Raw genomic sequence first — 24,204 nt, forward strand, 5'->3', positions numbered from 1 at the left:
ATGAAAACAAAAGCAATACAATTACCACCATATCATTAGCTAATACCTCTATTTCTCCTGAGTCATTTGTTGTTCCCCATATCTCAATTATAGTTGGCAGGAATTGCTTTGATTTTTCAGAATTTTATTTAATACACTGACCGAAATTCCTATTTGTACTCTGCTTTCTGACTTTCTGATCACCTTTGCTAATTTAAACACTGACCTATATATGCTGCAATCCTTTAAAATGACTGGTTTTCATGGTTAGTAAGATCATATCACAGTGAAGAATCCTGTCATAATATGGCCAGGCTAGAACTCTATGTTTTGTTGTTATTGTTGTTTGTTTTTAATTTAATTTTTTTATTTAGAAATTAAATTTAATGGGGTGACATTGGTCCAGAAGAACATGTAAGTTTCAGGTAAATATTTCTATAGCACATGAGCTGTTCATTGTGTTGTGTACTCATCACCCAAACTCAAATCATTGTCTATCACTGTATATTTGTCTCTCTTCCCTCTCCCCACTCCCGTCCCTCTGGTAACCACTTCACTTTTTATCTATGTCTGTGAGTCTCAGATTTATATCCCACCTGTGTGTGAAATCATATAGTTCTTAGCTTTTTCTGATTTACTTATTTTACTTAGCATAATATTTTCATGGTCCATTCATGTTGTCATCAATGATTCTTTTTTAATCAAAGACTTAATTTTCACCTTCTGTGTGAAATCCCAGTATATATTATATAACCTGGGCTATTGTTTCTCCATGATAAGGTCAGATACTTGAATTCATATTAGAAAAGTCAAAAAAACATCTCAATGATGTTTTCTTTACTTTTTAAAATGTTTATTAAAAAGGGTAGTTCTTATGTGTTGGGGATTATAGTTGTGAAATGTTAATTTTAAAAATAAAAAGCACACAAGTAATTGTGCTGCCAATCATAATATATAATTTCTAACTAACTTCTTTATTAAGTATTGACACTAAATCATTGCTCTTCACTTAATTTCCCATTTCCCCTGGAAGGACATTTCTGTTTTGTCATTTTGGAAGACATGAAGTTTGCTGTCAAATTAGATTCACATTTAGTTGGTTGGGTGTGGAACTGATATGTCAATATTCTAGCATTGAAACTTCTATTTTCCAGTAGAAATCTCTTTGCTTGTTTAGAAAGCTTCAGCTCAAAAATAGAGGGATCTCTTTTTTTTATCCTTCTATTGCAGTTTTATGTTGGAAACTCCTCCATGTTGTCCCATTTTTCAGAACCTCATAAGCTCCATTTTAGGGCAACTTCAGTTTTCTCTAATTTTTATAATCTCTAGTACAGACAAAAACTTGCTGGGCCAAATGAGGAGATAAATAAGTGCATTTTCCAGTTCTTGCAGGGGTGAGAATGCCCAGAATTGACAAGGAAATGTGATATATAGATTTATTCTAATATCCAAAAAAGTCATCCCTGTGGCCTAGGTCCTTCTAGGAACTGAGATGCACAAACTGCGATTTTAATTTGTGAAAATAAGCAACACATTTTCAGTGGCTGTGATTATTATAACGATGCCATAAACCCTGCTAATGCAATGGCAGCTTTCCTCAGGTATAGAGCAACATAACTGGGCATATTGGTGCAGGGCAAGAAATCTCTGACTCCAAAGAATAAATACTGGGTTAGAGAGAAAACACATATTGGCAAAACAAGTATTTATTAGTCCTGGCATGATAGTGCAGTTGGTTAGAGCATTGTTCTTTTGTGCCAAGGTTGTGGATTCAATCCCTGGCCAGGGCACACACAAGAATCAAACAATGAATGCATAAATAAGTAGAGCAACAAATTGATGCCTATCTGTATGTCTCTCTCTTTCCCTCCTCCTTACTCTTTCTCTAAAATCAATTAATAAGTTAAAAAAATTTTACAGATTTACTAATAAGCACTTATTTAAGGCACTTTAGATCCAGACAAAGTACAAGATTACATGAATTAATTAATTTATTTTTGGCACTTTAGAGTACCTAAAAACATGTGAAACTCATTCCTTGCCATCAAAAGATTATGAACTCCTAGTTAGAGGTGATGAGACACATAGCTAGGAAAAGACAACGGGTAATGCAAAGCAATAATTGTTAAGTGCAGAAAATAAATGAAACTAGAGTTCACAGAAGGGATAGATCACTTCCAGACAGATTAACTAAGCAATATTTCATGAAGAATGTGATATTTCAGTTGAATATGCAAGTTAAAAAATTAAATGTTTGTCAAGTGTCTATTTCATACAATGCTCTCCACTGACTTCTGTGTGGGGATTCAGAAAATTTGTCATAGTCCTTCCCTAAGAGAGTTTATAATCTGGTTAAGAAAATAACACATAAACACATAAAAATCTAAATAATAATCAAAGATATATTTCAAGGCGATGTTAGAAATAATAGCGACAGAAGGCAGTTCGTGATTAGTTATGCTAATTAGTTATGCAGCAAGCAATTGCTTCAGACATTAACAGAAGGAAGAGGCACTCACTTTCCTGACCTGTTAACAGGATTTGAAAAAATAACTTCCTTTTCTGTCTTCCAAGACTCCACAGACACCTGGTTTTCCTCCTACTGCTCCAACTGTTCCTTTTCAGTCTCCTTTGGTGGTTGATTCTTATCTCTAAACACTCAAGTAGATGAGGGCTCAGTCTGTGGTCCCCTTCTCTCTTTTGTCTACTTTCACTCTGTTAAGAATCTGATCTGCTTTACCTTTAAATTCTATCTACATGCTGATGAATGAAAATTTTTTATCTTTATGCTAGACACTTTCCCTGAAGTCTTGCTTTACTTATATTTAACTTTCCACTCATGTCTCTACTTGGTTGTCTACAAGGCATCTCAACTTTAACATGTCCTAAACTGAGATCCTAATTTTCCATTTAAAATGTGCTTCCCTTGCAGTTTTCTCACTTCAATAATTGGCAGCTCCATTCCTCCAGTCGTTTGGGTAAAAAACACTGGAGGTACCCTTGACTTTTCTTTCTCTTAAATCCCATGTCCAATCTATCAGCAAATTCTATTAGCTCTGCCTTCACAATTGATCCAGAATGAGACCACTGCTCACCTCCTTTATTACTTCCACTGATTCAAGAACCCATCAATTACCACCTAGATTATGGCACCTGCCTCATGGCCCATCTCTTTTCTTCCACCCTTGTCTCAACCAAGCAGCCAGAGTAATTCTCTTAAAATAGTAGTCAGATCATGTCCCTCTTCTACTCACTTCTACTCAATACCTTCCAATGACTTCTCATCTCACTGATCAAAACTTCATATTCTATGATTATCTACAAAATCTAGCATGAGCTGGTCTCTCATTCTTCCTGATCTCACTTATTTCTGCCTTCTGGCTTTCTCAGTGTTCCATGAACAAGCCAGGAATGCTATTGTTTCAAACTTTTGTTTTTGCTGTTTATTTTGCCTTGGCTCATCTTCCCCAAGATAACTGCATGGCTTGTTCCATCACTTTCTTCAAGCCTTTACTCAGTTAATCATTCTTTGACCGCATCACTCTGGGTTGTAAGCAGATCCAAATAAAAACATTTTAGAGCAAGTCATTTATCTGGGAGACAATCCCCTATACAATGGTAAAGAAATTGGGAAATGAGATGAATAAGGAAAGAAAGACAATATAGGGTACATTATGAGCAGGTTACCCCTGTGACCAACTGAAGCTGATATCCCACAGCGAGGACATTATACAGAACTCACCTCAGAGTTGTCCCAGGTGAGGGGTATTCATCCACCAATTCCTATTAGATATCGGTTGAAGGGTGCTGTTAAGAGTATTCATTCCTGATGCTCCAGACTACCCTGAGTGTCTACAGAAAAGGCATCTCTGGTCAGAGGACACCATTAAATGGAGAATCAAATCTTTTTCTCTTACATAATAGACCTTAAGACAACAGTCTTATTTCAGAAATTAGAATATCAGCCCCAGACATTAATTTGTACCCTGACTTTGGCATCAACTCTCCCCCAGGTCAGGCCTGCCCTATGGGAATCCTGCAGTGAGAGGAGGGAATGCGGGTGGCTTCTTTCTCTTTCTCCCCCCACCCACCCCCTGCTGCTCCTCCTCATCCCCAGACAACAGGTCATCAGCCAGCTTTTACCCCCTGGGAGGATGGGAAGGGAGTGAGTTGCGGGAAAGGGCAAGTCCCCTTGGACTGGTGCCATTATAGACATGCTTCACATTCTGTGGGGTTTCTAAATGTAATAATGTAACTCCCTTATAGATGCTTCCCTGAGGTGTGTGCATGTGTGTGTGCTCATGTGTGTGTGTGCGTGTGTGTGTGTGTGTGTGTGTGTGTGCAAACTTTCATGACAGCCGTGATGGAGGGTGGGAGGTGGAGTTGAGTGGGACATTCTCTTCCGAAGGGTACTTGGGCCAGGCTGCATTGCTGTCCCAGATGGTGGCTTGCAACTCTTTCCTCATCTCCTAGGCACCAGGGTTTGCCTCCACATTCTGCCCTTCAGTCTGAAGCAAAATAGAGATGAACTCACTCATCCCAGTTCACTCTATCATAGGGTCCACATCTTGTCCAAGGGAAATATTCATGCATTGATTTGATTGCCCCAAAAGCCTGGGAGAGTAGAAGTTCATCCAAAATTGGCTACCACTTTCCTACAGCCAGTTTCTATTAGGTTTCTCAGGCTTGATGTCCATGCAAGTGATTTTGAGACAGTTCACTGAGATTTCCTTTTCTACATTCTGCATACAGCAAAGCATCTCATACTCACTTTGGAATTTAATTGACACCCCAAGTGAAATTGAGGAGAGAAGTGTTCAATTTTAACCTCCTGTTATAGTTTTACTCTCATCATTGGATTTCAAGGAGATAGCCCGAGGAAGGAAGCATGACCTGCAATGGCCTGGTATGTGCCCGGAGCGCCAAGATCCTGGCTATGAGGCAGATAAGTGTGAGAAGCTAGGCCACAGCGACCCACATGCCAGAAGTACCAACTTTTTGTGTGTGGGATAGAAAACCAATGAAAATGTTAAACAGCGTCATGATTAATCTAGATCTGGTAGTAAGAGTGCTAAAAATAAATGGGATTTCCTGAGGCAGAAGGTGTGGAAATGCCAGTCTTGGACTGACTAAGCCCTGGGAAACACCAGCATTTATGACACAGACAGACTTCATGGGTGTTGGTTCTATACAGTTTTGTCTCCAGCTCCTCCTTCACACCTGGCTACTGTGACTTACCTGCTCACCACAGCCAACACATTTTTATCTCACTCCTCTTTTCTTCCTGTGTTTGTCATCTCAAGCAAATGCTGTGGGATTTTTTTTTTTCAAGTCTCTCATACTTTTTTAAAATTAGTTTTAGCAAATCTAGGACTTTTTTAGTCTTTGTATTATTAAAAATAAGAACTTTGTCAATTGTGTTACAAAATGGAAAAATAATTGGTAAATGATGAACAAGTAATATCTAGTATCAGTTGTTTCTTTCAGATATTGATCTAAAAGAAATAGATGTTCTGTTGAAAACATCTGGCGTTTTATTTGTTTAGATGGTTGGTTTTCTGCTGGTTGGTTTTTATACCAAATAAGATCCAATTCTGAGTATGCAGGAAAAAGAACGAACAAACACACATGTACATACATGCATACCGTCACACAGACAGTAAGTACTCAAATGATTGAAACACAAAATGTTTATCCTATTCATTGTGCTCAGCCCAGAGACCTTAAATATAATTTTTTGGTTGACTTGGCTGCATAAAAAAATTAATGTACTTTTCTCATAATCTCACTGGTTGTTCCAGGTTCCAAGTTACTGTCTCGTGTTTTGACGATATAACTCGTGTTTATTTTCTACCTTTTCTTTTTTTTAGAATTTCTAAAGGATCACTAAATTGACTGGATCTTCAGCTCAGAAGGCTATTCCCAGCAGTATTATTTGTCCTCTGAGCATTTCATGTAAAATCCTCAGAGGAAAGGGTAGCAGACCTGCATGCCACCTCAAACCTCTACCAAGTCACTTCTTTTCTGCCTGTTGCTGTGTCAAGACAGATAAGAGAAACAAAGACAAGGACCCTTGGTCAACTATCTACCTTTTACCAAGGACGTCACTAGAAGCACTTTACTTTTTTTTTTATTATTATTCATTTTTAGAGAGGAGAGAGAGAGGGTGAGAGAGAGGAGAGAGAGACAGAGAGAGAGAAGGGGGGAGGAGCTGGAAGCATCAACTCCCATATGTGCCTTGACGGGGCAAGCCCAGGGTTTTGAACCGGCGACCTCAGCATTTCCAGGTCGATGCTTTATCCACTGCGCCACCACAGGTCAGGCAAAACACTTTACTTTTTTATCATTAGTAAAAGAAGTTTGGGATGGGTCTCTCGATCCTCTTTCTCAGAGACCTAGGAACTTCTCAAACTTGACCACAGTCCCTAGTCAGGCCTCTATTCACCTCCGTTGGCTCTGGCTGTCTCTCGCACAGGCTGAGACGTCTGTCGCAGAGTCCCAACCTGACTTTCTCTCCAGGGATTGACATCTCTGCGGTGATACAGGTCTGTCCTCATTAACGTCTTCTGTCCTGGAACATTTCCGAGCAGTTATCGGGTAACTTAGACATTTAGCCTCAAGATTAATTAAAAGACTTTCTGTCTAGCAGTGATATTGATTCAACTTGTAGTTGGACTCAATTAGCCAGTTTAGAATCTGGTTTCACAGCAGGAATTTTCACACATACAAATCAGTAGTTTTGTGAAACCTGATGAAATAATGGCTCGTTTACCCTGAAAAGCCTCGAAGTCTGGAAGCCAACTGAGTACATGCCATGGTAATTAGTAACTGTTCTAGCCTTGAGGTTGCCAATGTCGTTTACCCACCTCTTTTTCTACTTGCAGCAATTTTTGTCTCACAAGCATTCCCCGTCTCATTTTTATCCCTAAAAAATAAAAGAAGACCTGATTCTTTCCTCTCAGAATATCCCCGTTGCGTCTCCACTTGCAGTTTTATAACACATATTTTCCATTTTCCACCACTCTCACTTTGCTTGGTACAGTTACAGTCTTTATATCATGGAGCATCCACAGCTTCCACTTTAATAATGGGTTATATTATCTTAGGGAATACAGTCAGGTCTCATAATGCTGTGGATCTGGACCCACTGGTAGTTCCACTGTGGAACTGTGCATTCCACTCCACCATAATGGAACTGCCTTCTGGAAGGGGTAGACGAACCAAGGTTCTGCTAGACTGAGTTAAATAATATCCAAAGTGAATTTCCCTTATATTGATTCTAATATAGCGTCCCGATTGGACCCTATGTTGAACCTAGATTTACTGCCAAACCACACCAAATAGGAACATTGAAGTTGAGTTTAGAAATCATTTCTAGAGAAGCATTTGGTTGGTGGTAATCATCATGGCACTCAAAAATGATGCTATTTATTTCTTTCTGTTTTCTACGGTCATATATATGTCTATATGTCTGTATATATCTGGAATTTAAAGTGGTATGATTTTGATTATCAAATTAGAAACCTAAAAATATGCTTCCAAATTGAGGCCAGAGCAGTAATATCCAACTGAGGGTTTTTAATTGTTTACTAGAAGAAAAATAATGCTTTAAATTGCTGCTATAATTTGCCAGATTTGTTAAAAAGCCTTAAGAAATAGTACTAATTTTAGTTTAGTAATTATACTTACCAAATTTATCATGGGGAAATAATCATGGGTGTGAACTAATTTTTAGCCAGGAGAGCTGCTTATTATATGGAAAAGAGCAATTTATCTAAATTTCAAAAATTTAGTCAAGTAGGCTATAGTATTTCTACATAAATGTGGACCTTAGAAATGGTACAATTGAGGAAAATTAATGACATAAAAATATGTCCGTGTTATGCTGTTAAAAGAATTTTTTAAAACATTATTCCTAGCATAAATCTTTTGATGTACAAACATGGAGAGAAAAAAATAATTTCTTAGGACATACCTCTAAATATCAATGGTTATTGTTGTATGATAGAATTATAAGCAATTATATTTTCTTTCTTTTACTTATCTACCCATCTTTAATTTTCTACAATAAACATAAATGACTTTTAATAATAATTTATTCTAAAAATATTGTTCCTAGACTTTCTTTCAATATTCACTTTTAAAGATGTTTTTGATTGGTCTACACAATACACTTAACTAAGAATGTTTCGTTATTCCTCCCTGTGACTCAGTTAGACTGAGTGTCCTAAGGCTCGTTAAACAGAAGTCAGTGAACAGGGATTTCCCAAATGTAAACTAAAAAGGAAGTTTGGCCTCTGTCAGCAAATTCTCTAGATACACTAATGGCCAAACTGAGCACAGCAATTTGTTTTTGTAGATAAAATTAAGTAGAAAAATTTTAAATATTTACTTAATGTAATATTTTGAACACTAAATTATGTAATTTTTATTTCTTTCTTTAAACCATTTTTCTTCTGTGAATACCTGCTATTCAGAACCCAACAGAGTGATTAGAAAGAACATTTCAGGCCCTGGCCGGTTGGCTCAGCGGTAGAGCATTGGCTTGGCGTGCGGGGAACCCAGGTTTGATTCCCGGCCAGGGCACACAGGAGAAGCGCCCATTTGCTTCTCCAACACCCCCCTCCTTCCTCTCTGTCTCTCTCTTCCCCTCCCACAGCCGAGGCTCCATTGGAGCAAAGATGGCCCGGGCGCTGGGGATGGCTCCTTGGCCTCTGCCCCAGGCGCTAGAGTGGCTCTGGTCGCAGCAAGAGCGACGCCCCGGAGGGGCAGAGCATCACCCCCTGGTGGGCAGAGCGTAGCCCCTGGTGGGCGTGCCGGGTGGATCCTGGTCGGGCGCATGCGGGAGTCTGTCTGACTGTCTCTCCCCGTTTCCAGCTTCAGAAAAAAAAGAAAGAAAGAAAGAACATTTCATTTCATTCATTCACAGAGTAGATATATCATAGTGACTCAATTTAATTCAAATTTCCAATCTTCTATTGAGTAACAAGAGGCGGGCCCAGTACTGTATTAGACACAGTGGGGTATTGAAAGAATGTACAAACACAAATATCCTGGAGAACCTCACACAGTTTTGACATAGAGAAAGATTAATTAATAACATCTCTGAGATATGTAATAGGCTTCAATATGAGCATTGAGTTATATGAAGCAAGAGTCATGGAAGGTCAGAAGAGGGAGAGGTTACTTCTAACCAGGGGTACAACAAAGGTTTCTTAGAAGTGAGATTTGGTTAGAAATTAAAGTGTACCGGTCCTTTACTGGTTATAGGTAACAAATAAAATTTGATCTAGATTAAATAAAAAGTCATTTTATCAACTTCTGTAATCAGGGTATCTTGCTTTAGATGAGGTATATCCAATAACTAAGATGATTTTATCAGGTTTAGCTTTCTTCTCTTTGTTGATTTTTTCACATTTAAGCTCTTCACAAAATAGACTGCTGAAGATGGAAACTTACATGGTAATGACTTACAACCCAGGTATTTCTATTTCCCAACAGCTTTTCATTAAAAATTAGTGAAGAGTCTCGTTGTCTCTGCTTGGGAATCTGCCCATTCTAACCCAACCTCTGTGGCCAGCTATGTCACATGCCCATCACTGTCGAGAGTGGGGTAGGGGACAGGTCATCATAACTGATGATTTCACTAGAAACGGTAGAGCTGGGGGGTGTGACTTTCCCCCAAAATGCAACAGACAGGGCAAAAGACATGTGCAGAACTAATGGACAAATGTTATCATTACCATATTCCATTGCAGAGGGTTAGAATGTTGTAAAGTAACATGAAGGCAAAGCATTTGTGAGAAAAGGGAAAAGTTTGGACTAGGATGTGAATGGAAGAAATATTTTGAAACCAGTGGGTGTATGGTGCTTGCTGGGTACAAAGTAATTCTATACCAATGATTATAGTCTCTAAACTGACAAAGTTTTATAGATGTTTTCCTTTACTTAGACTTTTTTACCTGAGAAATTTTGTATACATGCAACTGTAAATTCAGTGATCATTTTAATGTAATGGGAACTTGCTACTTGAAAATGATCAAGTCATGAATACTTGTGTAAAGCAAAGAATTAAATTGTCACCAGAAACACTGACCTTTAATTTTCTGTTTTGTACATTTGAACTATTATATATTGACTTTGCTTAGAATAATATATACCTAGATTAAATCTTCTTTTACAAATGAGTTTTTAATTTATTTAAAATACAATTCAACTTAAGCTCTTAGAGCATTGCCTCTTCCTGGTAAATCTTTAATAAATGTGCATAAATGATTCCTTGAATTTATATCAATAATTATAAAATCATCTACCAGTTTTTTTTGTTTGTTTGTTTGTTTTTTGTTTTTTTTTTAAATTTTTTATTTATTTATTTATTTTTTTACAGAGACGGAGAGTGAGTCAGAGAGAGGGATAGACAGGGACAGACAGACAGGAATGGAGAGAGATGAGAAGCATCAATCATCAGTTTTTCATTGCGCGTTGCAACACTTTAGTTGTTCATTGATTGCTCTCTCACATGTGCCTTGACCACGGGCCTTCAGCAGACCGAGTAACCCCTTGCTGGAGCCAGCGACCTTGGGTTCAAGCTGGTGGGCTTTTCCTCAAACCAGATGAGCCTGCACTCATGCTGGCGACCACGGGGTCCCGAACCCGGGTCCTCTGCATCCCAGTCCAATGCTCCATCCACTGCGCCATCACCTGGTCAGGCCATCATCTACCAGTTTTGAAAGCAGATTTGGTCCAGACCTTTGTTTGTTCCTTGGCATAGTAGTGACTGACTGTGAATTCATTTTGTAATTCATAGAATGCCCACAGGCCTATGGTGGTACAGACGGTTGAAATCAGGTCAATTGATGTTTTAATCTTTTCTGTCCTTCAGAGAGAAATAAGATTAATACTTATATTTCTGTTACTTAGTTTTTGTTGCATTAAGATCATAGAGAGATATAGAATTAGATCCTTAATAAATGAATTTAAAATCTAAATTAGACACATATGCAAGATTCTGACCTGGGAAATAAATAGTAGAAGTGAAAACTTAATGAAAAACTTGGGAAGAAAACAAAAAAATTCAAACAGAGTCAGCAAACTATTCTGTTAAGAGTGTTCGCTGGTAACAGGCTAAGGCATAGCACTAAGCAGACAGTTTCCAGTTCTACGTCTTTCTTGAACCTCATAATTTTAATCATGGCATCTTTCTTCACTGTGTATGAGTTTCCCTATCTTCAAACTGGTTCATATTTTACAGAGAAGCTGGAATAATATATGAAATAATAAATATGAAGCACTTTAGCTCTTCAGAAGAAAGTTTCCAAAACAAATGAAATAATAATAAGGTATACTGTATGATTGCATCTAAACTTTTATCTTATCAAGCAAGTCAATTAAGGATGACATTTTATACTTGAGACTTTGTCTCAAAATATAATTTTAAGAACTATTTGGCTAGTATATCTAAAATAATTTAGTCTATAAAAATTTGATTTATATACTTTTTTGTAATTTAATTATGTAACATTGGTTAACATAATAATACAGGTTTCAGGTGTCCAATTCTACAACATATCATCTGTACACTGTATTGTGTGTTTACTCCTCGAGTCAAGTCTTTATCTGTCACCATTTATTTCCCCTACATCCTCCTCCACCACCCTCCCCTATCCACCCCCTGGCAATTACCTCATTGTTGTCCATACACAACTTTTGGAAAACATTTTGTACCAAATAAAGACTCAACTTCGCATTTTAATTAATAATGAATGCATAAAGCAATTCCTTGGAATAAATAATTTGTTCAGTCAGTGGTACACAGAGATATGTGACATTGATCTGTTTAATATTATTATTAACAAAAGATCCCAATCATTATGCTTTATAAATATTTTGTATAATATTAATATCATAAATTTTAAGCAGAAGAGCCACATGTGCCTTATTTTTAGGGCTTTAGGGTTAAAGACCCTAAAAACTAATTATGATTGCATTATAATAATGTACTATAAAGGTAATTTCAGAATATGTAAAAATAGAAAACAGTTGTATAGTACTATATAGAAATAAACCCATTACATACAATCATATGAAATTTGATTACAAATGAGGCTGGAAGATTTTTTTGAGAACAAGACTGATAGTGGAGAGATGAGGAATTTCTCAAGGTGGCTGAAAGAAATGTGTACAACCAGACCACATTGTATAAAAAATAACTTACATAGTCACTGAATTTGACACAACGTACAATGTGAAGTAATGCTTTTATGTTAAATAACAGAATACTCTTACCAAAATAATATCCCTGTCTAGTATGGGGAACAATGAATGGGTCAATGTCAAAAAGGACCAGCAAAAAGAAGAGTGCCTGCCTCCTTTCCCCCCACCCCCGCATAGACCTGGCATACCTGGTCAAACTGAGCTCAGAGCATGAGAAAGCAGTTGTTTGACGCCGTTTTCAGATGTCCTCTAAGTCTGTGTCTAATTCTGTATTCCCTGTTGCCAACGTCTCTTTATTTCTGAGCCTCTTTTTTTTTTTTTTTCTAATTCTTCGCTCAACTTTCTGTCTCTCTCTGACCCCTTAATTTTGTTGACTTGGGTTTTTGTCAAACAAGTCTGTCTTTTGCCTTTGAGGCACCAGCGTGACTTGATTATTAGTGACTTGATTTTTTTTTTTTTCGTATTTCTCTGAAGCTGGAAACGGGAGAGACAGTCAGACAGACTCCTGCATGCGCCCGACTGGGATCCACCCGGCACGCCCACCAGGGGCGAAGCTCTGCCCACCAGGGGGCGATGCTCTGCCCCTCCGGGGTGTCGCTCTGCCGCGACCAGAGCCACTCTAGCGCCTGGGGCAGAGGCCAAGGAGCCATCCCCAGCGCCCGGGCCATCTTTGCTCCAATGGAGCCTCGGCTGCGGGAGGGGAAGAGAGAGACAGAGAGGAAGGAGGGGGTGGGGGGTGGAGAAGCAAATGGGCGCTTCTCCTATGTGCCCTGGCCGGGAATCGAACCTAGGTCCCCCGCACGCCAGGCCGACGCTCTACCACTGAGCCAACCGGCCAGGGCTGGTGACTTGATTTTTCACCTATGACTTCATGCACAAGAAACCATGGGCAAGAGGTGCCTACTTCTATTTGCTATGGTAGCCCAGTGGGGCCTGTACCAACTTTTTCATGAATCCCAGACAGATACTGTTTGATTATTAAAGGTCTGACTTATATACAAGAGGAAAATTTTGAGGAAGATCTAGCAGAATCAGGACACATATCTCAGCAGTCTCCACTTAGATTGTTAGAAGGATAGTTGGCCATTCTTCCGCTAATCATCCAATGTCTCTGACAGAGTTTGGCTTCTATTACAATTGTTGGTACAGAGGAGGTCCTCAGAAAATACTTAATAAAAAATGGATGAATGAATAAGTAAATTATTATACACACCAGCTATAAGATCTAAGAATAATAACATTGGTGCTTAAGGGTGTGCATGAAGTTACAAAATATGAAGAATCTTTTATTCCCAGAACATATTTGGTGAAGAGTTCACTTTTTTTTAAGTCAGGAAGTAACTCAGCACATCAACTTGTCATCAGTTTGAGAACATCTGTGGTTTAAAAACAGCTTTGAAAATAGTTACTTGCCTAGAGTAAGACCTGACTTCTGCTGTATAAGCAGCAAAGTTTTCTTAATTCATATGCACAGGAATATCCCCTCACAGAGGGCAGTTCATAAAAATACCAGTTAGCTGGCCCACATCCTCCTCACACTTTGGTTCTTATAGGAATGTGTAGATTTATACTCCTCTCACAAAAAAACTTAGTTAAAATACAGAAAAAGACAGAGGTAACATATGCACCATCCTAATTTCTTATGTGAAAAACTGCACATTTCCTCTGGAAATCCTAAATTAGGATGTCTACAGAAATGGTTGATGAAAGCGACCTGGGCTGACATATAAGGTACTTACTATTTGACAAGAGAAAACATCTTACATACAGAGTGTCTATCTCCATCAGCTGTTGCTCAATGTTTGTGTTTCTTCAGATTGACCGTCTGGACGTGGATAGCTTGTTTAGTAATATTGAATCCGTGCATCAGATATCAGCCAAGCTGCTGTCATTGTTGGAAGAGGCCACAACAGACGTGGAACCGGCCATGCAAGTAATCGGTATGTTTATTCTCTTCTCCATTTTACAATACAAAAGGAAATAATATTTTAATAACCCCCCTTTGCTTTGGTTTTATGTTTCTGACTCACCAAACTTCCCAGGAGATATATAAATGTTCAACCCATTTTCAGGTTCATTGTCATTACACAAACTCTGTATTTATTTTGAAATGGGTTTACATTCGTTCACTGAAGTCTCTTAGTGGCACTAAGCACACCATTTGCTTTTTAATTTTCAATCTTTCAACCTCTTTGCCTTCCAGATGTTCTCATTTTGTTTTATGGTTAACACTTACTTGATCCTTAAAAGAATTAAATATTTAAATACTTTAATAGCTTTACTGATTTTAGTCCCAGTGTTTTTCAGATCTGTGCCTATGAATCTATTGATTTTTAGATTGTAAATTCTTTTGCATGAAGAATTTATGTAATTTGTAAGATACACAAGTTCAACTTTTTCTATGCTTTCTCTTTTTCCTCTATATTGTTTTCCAAATGTGCTTTTACTCTCAAATAGTCATAGATTATTTTCTTACTCTGGTAAGATTTTTGAAGAAAAAAAAAAGAGATATAATTGGAAATGTGTTAAGCCACATTTTTATTCTCTTCATTTCTTGTGTGTGACAAAGGGGATGCCACATGAACTCTTTGAAGGCAGTTGCCACAACAAGATCTCATACATATAGTAGTATCATGTAGGCCAAGAATTCTTTAAAAAAATTTTTTTTATCATTTTTATGTGTCACACATAATATGAAAAATATACTCATTACAAAGATATTACAACAGTGTTGGAGCACACAGGGTAATCTATCCCTACAATGCCACTGTCTTTCCCAGCAAAATGTACTGTTACAAATTTGACATGGATCCTCTTGTTTGAGGCAGACACAAAGACACAAATATACATTCACACCTTATGGCTTTATTTATTATGTCTTTATTTGTTAATGAAAATCAGAGTTATAAAAATGGCATGATAGTGATCTTGTTTGGTATATATGGATGACCCTAAAGTTAAGAAGCAAGGCTGATCTTACACAAACAATGAACTAACCTTACACAATGAACTAACTAGCTACTTGTAGCATATTACAGCTCAAATGCTTGTTCCCTCAAAAAGATTCTCCCACAAATAAGTTTAAATTCAATTATTTTTCATGAGTAAATGTCCTCATCAGGTACTGAATGTTTGTGTTTCCCCAAAATTTATTTATTGAGGCTCAACCCCCAATGTGATGGTATTTAAAGGTGGGCCTTTTTAAAAAATTTTATTTATTGATTTTACAAAGAAAGGAGAAAGAGGAGGATGGAGAATGAGAAGTATTGACTCATAGTTGCTTCACTTCAGTTTGTTATTGATTGCTTTTTGTATGTGCCTTGACCAGGCAAACCCAGGGTTTTAAACCAGTGACCTCAGTGTTCCAGGTCAATGCTCTGTACCCTGTGCCACCACATGCTAGGTCAAGGTGGGGTCTTTGAGAGATCATTTAGATTTAGATGAAGTCATAACAGGCATTCAATCATGGTGGGATCAGTGTCCTTATAATGAGAGGAAGAGAGGACAGAGTTTCCTCTCTGTTCCTCTCCACCATGTGAGCACACAGTAAGAAGATGGCCCTCTGCAAGCCAAGAAGAAGGTCGTCGCCAGAAACTGAATCTGCCAGCACCTTGATCTTGGCTTCCTCAGCCTCCAGAGTGGGGAAATAACTGTCTGTGGTGTAGGCCACCCAGTCATTGTTAATTTGCTATGGCAGCCTGAGCTGATTAACATAGTTTCTAGAAAATTGTAAAAATATTTTCTAGAGGGCAGACTCTATTTCTTATCTCTTTAGTTTGGATTTATTATCCATTCATTTATTAATTTACTTAATGAGTAGTTATTAAGCAGCAGCATGTTCACAGACTAAGATGCTATATGGCATTGTTGGGTATCAAAAGATAAAAGAGTTCATCTCCATTTTTCAAAAGATTACAATCAAACAGCTCCTTGGATTGAAGGTGTTTGTATAATACACCATTGGAGTAGTTTCTACATGACTACAGACCTTCAGAGGATGAAGAGAATATTTCTAGATGAGGAATCAGAGAAGCATTCTTGAAGATATTACTTGGGCCTAACGGTATAGATCAGAGTTCAACAAGCAAAGTCCAGGTTGGGAAGACTAAGTGGAAGTACGACATAAACAAAAATATGGACAACAAATGTCCATCATACAGGAAATGGGGAGTGATCAAGTCAAACTAGAGTAAAAGATCTGTGCAAAAGAGGAATGACAAATGAATCTGTAAGCATAGAATAACAACAGGCTATACTAGGGATCAAAGTTTGGAAATTACTCTGCAAGTAATAAGGAAACATTAAAAGTATTTTCAGCAAGGGTGTGATGAGACACAAAAGTGTCTGGAGAAAGAAAACTATGGTAGATATAAAGGAAATGAGTCCTAGACCAATGGATATGTAGTTATAAACAATGCAGGCTTGTGGTAACAACCATCTAGGCTAAGATGGAGAGAGTAAGAAAAAAAAATAGGGACCAGCTTCAAGTGAAATCTGGAAGAGAGCCTAAAGAAGATTCAGGGGTTGGCTGCATGTGCTGAAGTCAAAGACCGTTCCCAGTTTAAGGAGACACGTATCCTGATTTGCCTAGAACACTGGTAGTCAACCTGGTCCCTACCGCCCACTAGTGGGCATTCCAGCTTTTATGGTGGGCGGTAGCTGAACAACCAAAGTATAAATATAAATAAAAAGATAGATTTAACTATAATAAGTTGTTTTATAAAGATTTATTCTGCCAAACTTAGCGAAAATCCAACATAAAGTACTTGGTAAGTAATTATTATTATATGCTTTAACTTGCTGTAACTCTGCTTTATAAATTTTATAAAGTAAAGTTACTTCCCTACTTTATAAATCACCATTACTGTGGAACCAGTGGGCGGTTAGAAAATTTTACTACTAACAGAGATACAAAAGTGGGTGGTAGGTATAAAAAGGTTGACTACCCCTGGCCTAGAACATCCTGGTTTTAGCCTATTGTTCAAGCATTCACCCCAGTTTAGCTTTTGTCATAGATTTTTCTCCTTTTTAAAGGTGAATCATTATTAATAGTTGCATTTCAAGAGATTTGGTAAAAACATTGTACGCACTTCAATTTTTGACATGATGTCTCATAGTAGAGGGTCAGAATCAGGTGCATTTGAGAGAGTTCTTACTGCAATACATGATAAACACTGAAAAACAGCCTGGCTCTCCTTTCCCAGTCTATTCTAGTCTCGGGAACTTATATCTTTTTTTGAAGTGTAGCATGCAGAATTCTAGCTAATAAAATGATGACATTTGAACATGAGCAGCTAACAACAGCTAACTGCAACCTGTTCTGCTAGGGGTGACATATATATTTATTGCTAGAGATTCTGCCATCCACTGATATACCAGCTAATTGTGTCATGGCCCATGCTGGGTGGCCCATGCCATGACCTGTGAGAGGCACAAAGCCACCAGAATAACAGTGAATGGGTTTAGTGGGACATGTAGGGCATTGAAGATTAGATGTAGTGCAATACGTGGGAGGCAGACGCTGCGCCATCCTGCTGTGGACCATCTGGATGCTGCTGCCACGGGAGGTTGTTATAAATCTATTACTTTTTATTGTCTATAAAATCTACAACTATTTTACTTTGCAATCAACCAATTCCAAAGCAAGGGTTTAATGTATACATGCTTAGTAAAAATTAAGTATTGATGTTCTGTTTCTCAAAAAAGTTGATGACAAACATAGAACACACAAAACACCCACCATCCACCATGGAGTCCTTAATGCTATCCCTGACCACAAAACAATTAGAAGACAGAAATCTGCTGAAGAAGCAGCAACATGGAAAACTGGTAATTATTTTAAAGACTCTGCTCATTATTTTAAAACATTCTTGGAATTGGCATTTACTCCCCATGCTTTTGTTTATGTTGCTACTTCTAATTAGAATCTTCTTTCCAATCTAGACTCTACTTCTTGAAATCTGACCTGTACCTTTAAGCCCAAGTGCACACAATTTAATACATGCAGCTGCAGGGGTGTTTACATATCCCTCCAAGCAGCTTGACTTCATTTAGGTCGAAGATAGGTATCCTAAATTAATTTTTATAATTTTTAATTTCAAGTTTCCTTGGGCCAGTGATCAATACAAAGCAATGGCTATTAATAAGTTGATATCATAAGCAGAAGGGTTTGCAAATAGTTCATTTATGACCGAGTCACTCCAGCCAAGCCAGTGACTCCTTGCTCAAGCCAGTGACCTTGGGCTTCAACCAGTAACTTTTGGGTTCAAGCCAGCAACCATGGGATTATGCTGGCGATCCCATGTTCAAGCTGGTGACCCTGTGCTCAACCTGGTGAGCCTGTGTGCAAGCTGGTGACCTCAGGGTTTTGAACTTGGGACCTCACTGTTTCAGGTCGATGCTCTATCTGCTGCACCATCACCAGTCATGGAATTATGACAGTTTTTTTTTAACAGTGTGAGTCAATGAATTAAATCAATTATTTCAATAATAATTTTCAATTGTTTTATTTAATTCACAGAGTAAAGAAAAGGTTTTGAAAGTTCATTGTGTCAAAGATGAACTTTCTGACTTTTTATAAATGCTACTGTAACTTTAAAACTTAAACTTATGAATGCAAAGGATAATACAAATACATATTTTAATGGAGCTTAGCACCATAGTAAAATAATGTTTTTACTATAAAAATAAATCTATGGAAGAGAAATGTACCAGGATTTATGATGATGCATATGTAATAGAACTGTGCTATTCTATTAACTGAAACAGTAACTAGTCAAAATTAGCACAAAGTTAGAGTGAACTACATACAATATTTGGAAGATAATATTGATGTTATTTTAAAAGATAATCTTAAGCACGGCAGTACACATTTTCTTTGCTGCTGGTCACTAATCAACTTTTAGATATTGCATTTTATTCAAAATCAGTTGAAAGTTTTAATTAAAATATTCAACACACAAAGGAAAACAGTAATTTCAGCTTTTCAATTTTTAAAATTATAATTATCAAAAACGAAATTGCAAACTGGAAGACACAGAAATTTATCCCTACAAAAGCAAAAAATTAACTTAAATATTAAACAATAGAGTTCATATTGTGTAAAATATTTAATTTTGAAAGTCTATAATTATATTTTGGAACACCTGACTTATGGAAGAAGCTTTTGATGGAGTTCCTGTTTAGTAGTATAAGACTATATCCTGTACCAAGTTTTACAATACCTATAGTTGAAAAAATATTAGAAAACCATAAATAAAACCAGCTTATTTGGTGAGCTTTATTTTGCAGAAAACAAAATATGAAAGAATACAAATGGAAGCAAAGACAGTAGCTGTGAAAACATTTGTACCCAAATTTTCACACATTTCAATGTAGAGAGATTTATAATTATAATTATAATATCTTCTATTTAGCAGGATTTTCTCTGAGCTTATTAGGTGCCCCTGTGCTCACACTGGTGTATTTGAATTGAAAATATTGTGGTTTACATATTTGAGCAGCAAAATAAATAAAACTAGTACTAGATTTTAACCCACAGGATAAAATAAATATTGAATCCATACTAATATAAATAAATGAGGAGAAAGAAAAGCACTTCCTCACAGTAGACGAAGGATAAACGTAGGAGGAAAGAGGAAAGTAGAAAGTTACCTTTAGGCAAACACTATACTCATAGTTGTTGTAGGCAAAAAAGCCACTGATCAATGTTAGACTTAGTGGGTGAAAGTTCGGGGAGAAATACACTTTTCATAGTTTCCAAATATCTCCTAAGTAATGATTAATTTCAAAAGGAAGGTAAATGGTAACTACAGTGAGAAACAAGACAGAGAACACCATAACCAAGTGATCAAGGTCAACCATACCAGGAAATAACACATATTCATATCATGAAACTTGTGGTACTTCTATCCAAAATATATACAATCATGTGCAATTGTGAGCAAACACTAGACCTCAGAGAACTCGCATGAGGGACACTTGGAAAAATAACTGATTAGTATTCTAAAATGTCAAGGTCAATAAAGACAAGACTGAGAAATTGTAGCCTTTTAAAGGCTACAGGAGACTAAGGAGTAACAAATAGATGCAAGTGGGAGACTGAATATATTCTAAAACAATAAAGGAACACTGGTGCTGAAATTCAAATGAGGTGTTTACTTTGGTTGATGGTATTGAGGTGAATTTCATTTCCTTTTTCTGACAATTGTAGTATGGTTATGTAAGATGTTAACACTGGGCAAACTGACTGAGGAATATTTGGAACCTAAAGTTACTATTGCTGCAACTTTTTTACAAGTATAAAATCAGTTCGAAATAAAGATTTAAAAATATTATGGTTTACACAGAAAACAATTAAAGATGTTCACAATTTCAAATTTACTAATCATAAATTGCAACTTTGAAGAAGATTATAAAAAATAGAAAGCTTATTTAAAAATTAAAATAGTAAAGCCATATTTGAAAAACAAAGTATTGGAGTTATGCCAGACCAGGTGGTGGCCCAGTGGGCAGAGCGGAGGTGCTGTGGATCAAGTGTCGGCCTAAGACGCAGAGGACCCTGATTCGAAACCCCAAGGTCACCAGCTTGAGCACAGATTTGCCAGCTTGAGTGCAGGGTCGCTGGCTTGAGCATGGTATCATAAACATGACCCCATGGTTGCTGCCTTAAGTCTAACGTTGCTGACTAGAGCCCAGGGTTGCTGGCTTGAACAAGGGGTCACTGACTCAGCTGTAGCTCCCTGATCAAGGCACATATGAGAAAGCAAGCAATGAACAACTAAGGTGCTGCAACGAACAATTGATACTTCTCATCTCTCTCCCTTCCTGTCTGTCTGCCCTTATCTGTCCCTCTCTCTTTCTCTCCCTCTGTTGCTCTTGCAAAAAAAAAAAAAAGAGTTGGAATCATATTTTCATCCCCCAACCTTTTATATCTGGGCTAGCCTTTTGGCTTGCTTAAGCCAATAAAATGTGGCAAAAATGATGTTGTACAACAGCATTGAGCATTGCGACATCCACTCTCTACACAAGGGGAGAGAAGGCTCAAATAACCCAGCCATTCCAATCAACACAATCAAGGCCTTGGACATGTGAGTAAAGCCTTTCTCAGCCAGCTGGCCTCAACCACAGACTGCAAGCTTATGAATAAACCCAATCAACGCTCATGGAGATGCGCCATCCCAACTGAGCTCTGCTCAGATTGTCAGCCCAGAGAATCGTGAGTGAATGTTGTTTCAAGCCTTTCAATTTTGGAGTATTTTGGGGTGTCTGCAGCAATAGCTAACTAATTCAGATTCACTAAGAAGAGGTTAATTAATACAATTCAGATGATGAGGAAAAACCTGATATGGAAGGTGAGTTTTGAGCTGGGACTTGAAGGATTTAGAAATTTGGAGATTGGAACAACTGACTTTCTAATGACAAATGACATTAAGGCCTCAAGGCAGGAGTGTGGGAAATTTTTATAACAGACTCGATCCAATGTGGCTGGAACGTGGTGCTGGGGAGGCCACCATGACCCACACACCGCAGCCACGGCAGTGCAGAGTTCACGGGCAGTTTCCAGCACTAAACATCTTTCACCAAAGCTCTTAAATTTCATAAGATAGACTGACTCTTAGTGAAGTGTTCCAAAATTATGTTACCACAAAATGAAAAACACAGGTGTCCCATTTCTCTGTCTTTAGATGACTCGAATGAGAGTTTGTGATTCACACACAGCTCTAGTGCCAAAGGGGAAATTTTCCTGATACCTAGATAAACCGGGAGGAGGATTTTACTCAGTAATAACCTTGGGTTTTGGATGAGGTTCAAATTAAAGCACAGAGGCAGATGTTTATAGATACAAGTGCCTTGGAGAACTGTCTGGACTATCATGCCAAGATAGAAGCTGGGTTTTTAAATCTTGACTGGATGGGCTAAGTACAATAGAAAATGGGTTCTAAATCTTTAGAGGTGGGGGTATGAGATGTGGCTCTTGTTTCCAGTTAAATGAAGAAAAGACTGAAACAATTTAAGGAAATTCTGAGCAAAGGCAAAACAAGTAAGATGAGAGTGTAGAGTTTAAGAATGCATGCAAGGGCTTCAATATCGGGTTCACTTAGGTTTACATCCTGGCTCATCCAATTACTAGATGTGTGATCTTAGGCAAGTTCAAAATCTCATTGAACTTCAATTTCTTTTCTGGAAATCTGAAGCAATCATTCCTACCCCACAGATTGTGGAAATTAAATTAAATTATGTATAAATAATGGTAGCCAGGTCCTGGCCGGATATCTCCGTTGGTTAGATCATCATCCGAAGCACAGAGGCTGACAGTTCAATCCCCGACCAGGTCACATACAGGAACAGATTGATATTCTTGTCTCTCTCTCCCTCTTCCTCTCTCACTAAAATCAATCAACAAACATTTTTTAAATTAAAAAAATAATGATAGCCCAGTTCTGATCCTTAACAAATATTCAACACGTGATGTTTCTAACATGTTACTATCCTTAAAATATTAAATTTCTCTATTTACAGAGCTTGATTTCTAACGCATGTCACAATTGAATAAAATGTGAATTTTTTTCCCCAGAGTCCCTGACCATGTTTTTCAAACAAATCAGATTCACTGGATGTGTGTGCTTTCTAAATGCTCCCAACATCTATGCATCTTGATGATTCATAGAGCTAATAAGGCAACGCGTGCTTTTCCACAAAGGACAGTTTAACATGGCGAATACCATTTCTACATTTGATAGAGTATATAACAATTGCAGTAGCCACTTTCCAAAGCTGGCTTTCCGTGGCCCACGCCTCCTGTATATTCACACTGCTATGTAGTCTAGTCCCATATTGATTCTGGACTGGCCCTGAGGCTCACTGTGCCAGCAACTGAGCCTATGCCTTAAGAAAGGTTGACAATTTTTATTTTTGTGATTTGGGGAGCCTGCCATTTAAAAGTCCAGTTTCCCTGCTGGAGCAGTACAAAAGGAGGCCACGTGGAGAGAGATTCGACCTGAGACTGTGCAGAGTGAGAAGGTGTCCCAGCTGTCCCAGCATTCCAGCTGAGTCTCTCCTTCCAGCTGTTCCTGGAAAGGCACCAGACTCGTGAACGAGCCATCTTGGACCACCTAGCCAGTAGAGCCCTCGGCTGACTGCAGCCCCGAGCCATCTTGGACCACCTAGCCAGTAGAGCCCTCGGCTGACTGCAGCCCCGAGCCATCTTGGACCACCTAGCCAGTAGAGCCCTCGGGTGACTACAGCCCAGGCAGACATCAAGGGGAGCAGTAGAACCACACATCTGAGAAAATCAAAACACGTTTTTTTTAAGGCACTAAGTTTTAAGCTTTTTGACATAGCAATAAATCAGCAAAACAAGGCTTGTGCCCTCTTGTATGCATTTGCAACACTGTTTTAATGTCCCAAGGTGTTACAGAAAAGACAAGTTACCTATATTTTTGAAATCTACTTTAGGTGCCTACCTCATGCACAACCAGCTGAGAACCAGAACTGAACACAGCTGTGGGAAAGGAATTGCAATTTCTCATAGGTTTTTCCTGGGCATGAGCTTATCCTTGGAAAGAAAGACAATTTAGAGTTTTCTGTTCTGTGCAGGCGTAGTGAGTGATATACTGCTATTCCACAGCAGCACTTTGTTCTCCCAAGGCAGTGTCTCGTGGCTGTCCCTGAAACAGGAACCTGTGCCTTCAGCGGATTTTGTGAGAGACCACTGACAATTCATGTTGCGATGCCATGTGGGCGAGTCCACAAATTAGCTCACCTGAATACTGCTTCTCATGTTGTTCCTGTTCTACTGTGTGTGTGTTACTCAGAACACAGACAGGCCTAACCTGGTTGATCACCCAGCTAGGACAGGTTTGGAGAGTCCTGCACACTGGAATGTGTGAGGCGAGCAGGGGAGACCCTGAGGCAATCGCTAAAAGGTCTGGGCATTTTATTCTGAATGTTGGCAGCAACAGGCAAACTGTCAGCTTCAGAGAGTAGGATAGAGAAATGGTGGGAAGCTTC

The 24,204-nt window shown here is 38.2% G+C and overlaps 1 protein-coding gene across 1 annotated transcript in view; it reads left to right on the plus strand.

Moving 5' to 3' along the window:
- ARHGEF38 (Rho guanine nucleotide exchange factor 38) overlaps positions 1 to 24,204 on the plus strand; it is a 165,197-nt gene that overhangs the window by 71,644 nt on the left and 69,349 nt on the right. Inside the window, exon 3 of the mRNA XM_066385918.1 lies at positions 14,009 to 14,132. Coding sequence (XP_066242015.1) covers positions 14,009 to 14,132 — 124 coding nt within the window. The remainder of the gene's footprint in view (positions 1 to 14,008; positions 14,133 to 24,204) is intronic.

This window comes from Saccopteryx leptura, chromosome 5 (assembly GCF_036850995.1).
Source record: "Saccopteryx leptura isolate mSacLep1 chromosome 5, mSacLep1_pri_phased_curated, whole genome shotgun sequence".
NCBI lineage: Eukaryota > Metazoa > Chordata > Mammalia > Chiroptera > Emballonuridae > Saccopteryx > Saccopteryx leptura.